Genomic DNA, 5,874 nt, shown 5'->3' on the forward strand with positions numbered 1-5,874 from the left:
CTAGTGCTGTAGGCCCTGGTACTAGTCCTATATGCATAAACCAGGCCCTATCAGTTACAACATGGGCAGTCCCATTCTGCCCCAGCAGAAGCTTCCAACTTTCCTTCCATTTCTCTTCAAGAGCATCTCCGTACCTGTGCAGAGCAGCAACGAAGGTCCTCGACCAAGTCCAGATGACCCCTGCCCTGAACGCCACTGCAGGAGGACCTCTTGAACTGACCAAAATATACCCCATGGCATTGGGCCTCTAGTGACAAAGCTGGGTCTGGGTGTAGCCCGAACTAGACACTCTTCTAGGAATGCACTCCTGTCCAGAACAAGGCAACCCAAGGCAAGAAAATAGGCTGGAAGAAGATAATCAGAGTATGCTGTCATCATACACCTCTCCCCAACATAGAAAGCTTTAGGTCATGGCACTCTGTGCTCATACTCTGCTGGCTCTTAGCACCAGTAAAGCCCTAAATGGCTTGGGTCCAAGCTATCTAAAAGACTGCCTCTCCCTGTTTGAGCTTGCCTGGGCATTAAGAGAATCAGGAGAGACCCTTCTCTTGGTTCCACCACTCTCACGGATGTGTCTGGTGGGGACACGGGAGAGGGCCTTCTCTGTGCCTGCTCCCAGACTCTGGAACTCCCTCCCACAAGAGGCCAGACTGGCCCCATCTTTGCTGTCCTTCTGCAAAGTAAGCAAAGACCTTCCTCTTCAGGCAGACGTTTCCTTTGTGACGGGTGGTCTGAGAGGTTTTTTAAATAGATTGTTGTGCTCTGTTGTTTTAATTGATATTGATTTTATTTACCATTTTAATACTTGTTTAATACCATAATGATACTTGCTTAATTCTTTAAAAAATATTTTATACTTTTTTGTTTGTAACTTTTAAATATCATCATTTTAATGACTTAAGTTACCTTGGGTCCTTTTAAAGATAAAGGGGAGAGGGATAAAACTATTTTAAATAAATAAAATAAAAATATATGTATATATTTTGGTATGCCAATAACCTTTGGGTGCTTTACCTACACAGTTGTATTAGCTCTTCAGAGTGCTATGCCCAAGACTCCTTGTTTTGGCAGGCGTAACTCTGTAGATCTAACCAGTCAAGCAAGCCATGATGATTTCCAAAAAGAGATACCTGGCTTTGCACACCTGGGTTTCCTTTGTAAAACCTATCAGGAAATGTCATGTTATCCCAGCCTTTCTGTATCAGGCAGAGGGGTAATTCTATGCAAATGATGGGGGGGGGGGGGTTCCACTGCCTTGTGAAACGGGTAGACCTGGTGTTTCCTGCAGTCAACATGCACTGTTCCACCAGCAGAAAAAGACCTTTGTTGACAATCTAAAACACACATGGGACTTGAACAGCCTGTAGGCTGTATATGATCCCCCAAGACCCTTGGAACATCTCTTGAGGATCTGGTAAAAAAATCCCAGTTGCCAGAAAAATGAGGGGAATGAACAACCATGATCCTCTTGAATGCTGTTTACATGACCTTTTCCTGGCCTGTTGCTGGAAATATATTAATAGCAGTAAAAGTGGGAGCACCAAAGAGCTGTATACAACCAAATGCATGCCCAAAGATCTCCTTCGGTGTCTTCAGGCAGTTAAGGGTTAATGTATTCCAGTCTGCCCCAGTTGGGAACTTTGCAGATGACCTGAACTAAAACTCCCACCAGCTTCAGACACCATGGGGAGGAGGGGTGGCAATGCTGGGAGTCCTAGTCAAACACATGGATAGGAAACAAAGCATGGGCCAGACCAACTGGTGGGGCCTCTGGGCCAAACAGCACAGCCGCAAGTACCACAAAAATTATCTTTATTTTCTTGATGGGTATCAACAAAGGTGTACAGTACTTTTCAACTCTTACAGTGCATCTTTTATTTCCTCCACGTCACAGTAGCAAACCCACCCACCCCCCAAAAAACCCATCAGTTTTTTCCAAAGTGCCTTTTACATTCATTTCCTTGCCAGGATTGTGCAAATTTGAAGGATCAAGAAGAAATAAAAAGAACAGTACATAGAAGATGCAAGATCCAGTGTTTCCAGTGTTGCCTGCTGACTCACCATTGATGCTGGAAATACCCCTCTCCCCTTCCGCCCCCACTTCCTCTGCTGGATTGCTCCCAGTGCAATAGTTTCAGCCCTTACAACTTCCCTTACCCTTGACACTGGCTGTGCTGCCTAGTGAGCAACGGGAGGCTGCAGCCTAACAGTAAATGGAGACCCAAGCTTGGGAAGTACTCGCCTTACATGTGGACCTTTGATCATTTACTCTAGAGTAGTAGCAGACAGGTCCTTTAGTATCGCATTACTCTCTTTGCTGTTCACATTCTCATTATTTAACGATTATACATTCCATTTCTTAATACTGATTTGGTGAATATACATGCAAACAAATCTCCCCCTACCCGTTTTTCATCTCATTATGCGTATTTAAATAGAACGAACACCAGAGGGCAGCAAAAAACAAAAACGAGACAATATATTTCATTTTTTTAAAAAGCTGATAAATATAAATAAATTAATGCAATGGACATATTTGTTTCAACAATTGGCTTCCTCTCTTCTTCCATTAATGGGAGAAAAAAAGATGAGAATGGGCACAATGATAACCGTTTCAATGTAGAAAAATATTTTTTCTAAATATCTGAGGTAATTAAGGCTGAAGAAACTCAAAAGCAAGGTCAAAAGGTTTTGAGGTTTCTTCCCATATCCCTTTCTTAAAAAATAATGTTATAATTCTTTTTCAAATCAAATATTTGTATCAGATCTTTGACATATAACTACCACACACACAGACAGACAGAGAGATTCACAATACACACAAACACGTTTCCTGCTAAAAAATGTATGGATAAAAAAATAAATGACATATTTCTTTTCTCCCAAAATTGAAAAAATAAATAAAAGATCATCGCAATTTCACTCAAATGACAGAAAATAACTTAAGGGTGTTGTGTATTTAATGTCTCTCAGAAATCCCAGAGGATTGTGCAAAAAGAAAAACGGAAACTCTTATTTCCAAATCAAGTCCATGCCTTGGCAATGTTGTTTTTTTCTGGACTGCAACTCCCATAAAGCCCCAGGCAGCTATGCGATGCTGGATGGGGGAATGTGGGAGCTGTAGTCTCAAGAAGTCACATTTCTAAGCTCTGATCAAGTAAGTCTTCTGCAGAAAAACGGTTAGTGCAACAATTGTGTGATTCAGACATCACTGGGAGATCTGGATCGGAAAGGCATGGTGGAAGAGATGCACCCACAACAGATAGTCCAGAGCACTTTCTGGATTTCTTGGTTCCTGAAGGCATAGATCACAGGGTTGATCATGGAATTATAGGTAGCAGGGAGCACAGTCATGTAGGTGTAGAGAGCAGGGTAGGTGTAATCCCCCAGGAGGCAGTAAATGGCAAAGGGCAACCAACAAGAAGCAAAGGTCCCTAGGATGACAGCCAACGTGGAGATCCCTTTCCTGGTGGTAACGTAGTGGGAGGTGGCCAAGAAGTGTCTCTGAAGGGCAATCTGCTGGGCGTGCCGGCAGACGATCTTGCAAATTTGCACATAGAGCTGCAACATCATAGCAAAGACCATGAAGAAAGAGATGGAGAGGATGATGAGGTTGTTCTTGGTCAAGGGCTTGACGATGCTGCAGCTGGTGGTGTCTTTCAAGCAGTTCCACCCCATCACAGGCAACAGCCCAAAGCAGATGGAGACTCCCCAGGTGAGGATCAGCATGATGTATGTCCTGGTGACGGTCCTTTCCGAATAATAGGTCAAGGCGTTGTAGAGGGATAAGTAACGGTCTATGGTGATGGCGAGGAGGCTACCCACGCTGGCGGTGAACGAGCACACCAGGAGGCCCACCGTGATGAGATCCACCACTTCAGACTGGATGCAATAAACAAAGGCAAAGTGGAAGATGAGGCCCAAGCCGGCCAAGAGGTCAGCTGTGGCCAAGCTCCCAATCAGCAGGAACATGGGTGTCCGGAAAGTGGGCGTGTAGAAGATGATGGCCACCACAATGGCATTCTCGCAGGAAATGATCGTCCCGGAAACACAAAGCACCACATCCCAAGGGTTCAAGGGAAGAGGAGGGGCTTCAGAGAGATACAGGGAATCGCTGCTGGCATTGTTGGACACAAACCAGCCGGGCTGTTCTTTGGTAGAGTTAGGGGGAACTTCCTCTTTCATGCTGTCCACCTGCAAAGGCAGAAGAAAAGCTCACTTAGCTCACTGTCCACCTGCAAAGGCACAAGAAAAGCTCACGAAGACACCACCGGAATCCATCGGTCTCATAAACACATATGTCCCTGAATAAGGGAGAGAAGGAGCGAGCTGCCAGCATTTCTGCTGCTGAAAATCAAGGAGAAAGCAGACTGCTAACTATTTTAGCTGAATGGGTTGGGAGGGAGTGCCAATTAATTGCACACGACCTGCCCTGCACCTGCCTTCCGCCGGCTTCTTATCAATGGCCCCGGATGGGATATTTTTGTCTGGGCCTGCCTTTTTTTTACGCCATCGTCTTCTCCCCACCCCTTCAAATAAAGCCGTCAAGATAAAGGAGGGAGTATAAGCCAGCTCTCGGTGGTCATATGCTTCCTCCTATTACGTCACTATTTTGTACTTTGCAGGTCATTCTTTATTTCCATCTGCATCCCCCACCACCACCGCTGGCCTCTCTGAAACCACTGACTTTTTTTAAAAAAACATACATGGAAAAAGAAGCCTCTGCAAGGGAAATGAAACAATGGCAGGTAGTAAGGGTAAGCCACAATTCCTGGGATTACAATTTGGCTATCCAGGCATCACTTGCAGCCCAGAGGCTTGGTCCTTGCTCATCAAGACTCTCCTGTCCATGGGGATGTTTTTCTCAAAGGCAAAAGAGCAAATTTGCCCCCTTTCCACCCCATTTCCCTTTAAACTTACATTTCCCCCCCTTTGTTTTTAGCCAGGGTCCTTTGGGTTCCTGGCCTTCGGGTTCGACTGCAGAGTCACCCTTTGCTTCCGACCTTTGTGAAAGCACCCTTGGTGAGGAGCACAGCGAGCATCTTTCGTCTGAGCCCGTCATGCCTCTACACAGCCTTTTCCTCTCTTTCGCCTGCCTTTCTCCCAAAGGAACGCCGAACAGCCCCATTCGGGTCCAGATCCGTTCCAAGGTGCGTTCTGTTGAGCTCCACGGGGCGCCCTCCTGGACCAGAGGGGTTTACGACCCCAGCCAAGGGCTTTCTTTTCTTTTGAGAAGAAAGTCACGTACTTTGCAAAGGTGGCTTTAAGGTCACCTTCTGCATTGGCAGTGGGGCTGGGATACCCAAGAATAAAAATAAAATAATTTTTTTTAAAGGCAACCCTTCCCAGGGATGTCAAAGAGGCCGGAGCTACTCACCTTGGTTGCTGCGGTTCCAGCGGTTCCAGCGGTTCCAGCTGCACATCAATAGGGGCAGCTCCTTCGGCGGCGGGGCGGGGGTCCCTCTGCCCGGGCGTCCGGCGGTGGAGAGCAGGCGTCCCCCCTCTCCTCTCCTCTTCTCTCGGCGGCGCAAGGGGGATCCGGGTCGGGCTGCGCGGCGGAGGGTCCCTCGCAGCTGCACCAGCGAGTGACTCAGGGCGGGCTGGCTGCGGAGAAGGACGCGGGGCTCTGGAGCGGCCGAGCCCCCTTTTTGAGGGTGACTCACAGCTCCCCAGGCTTGGAGGGCTCGCGGCTCCGCCCCCTCGCCGGTCTTTCTCCCGGGTGACGTCAATGGCCGGCCGGAGCCAATCGGCGGGCCGGACCAGCGCGCGCGCCGGGTGGCATAGTAATGGGGCTCCGACTGGAGAATTCCATTCATAAAAAAAAAAAAAAAAAAAAAAAAAAACAGAAGCGGGGGACGGTGGGGGGGAAGGAGG

The 5,874-nt window shown here is 47.3% G+C and overlaps 1 protein-coding gene across 1 annotated transcript; it reads right to left on the reverse strand.

Moving 5' to 3' along the window:
* Nucleotides 1–1,795: 1,795 nt before the first annotated feature.
* GPR3 (G protein-coupled receptor 3) lies at nucleotides 1,796–5,577 on the reverse strand. The gene is made up of 2 exons (XM_020810701.3): nucleotides 5,378–5,577; nucleotides 1,796–4,194 (listed from the first exon to the last, which is right to left on the reverse strand). Exon 2 carries the CDS (start codon nucleotides 4,183–4,185, stop codon nucleotides 3,202–3,204), a length of 984 nt encoding a protein of 327 aa, XP_020666360.1. The 5' UTR covers nucleotides 4,186–4,194; nucleotides 5,378–5,577; the 3' UTR covers nucleotides 1,796–3,201.
* Nucleotides 5,578–5,874: the final 297 nt, after the last annotated feature.

Source organism: Pogona vitticeps, chromosome 9, assembly GCF_051106095.1.
Source record: "Pogona vitticeps strain Pit_001003342236 chromosome 9, PviZW2.1, whole genome shotgun sequence".
NCBI lineage: Eukaryota > Metazoa > Chordata > Lepidosauria > Squamata > Agamidae > Pogona > Pogona vitticeps.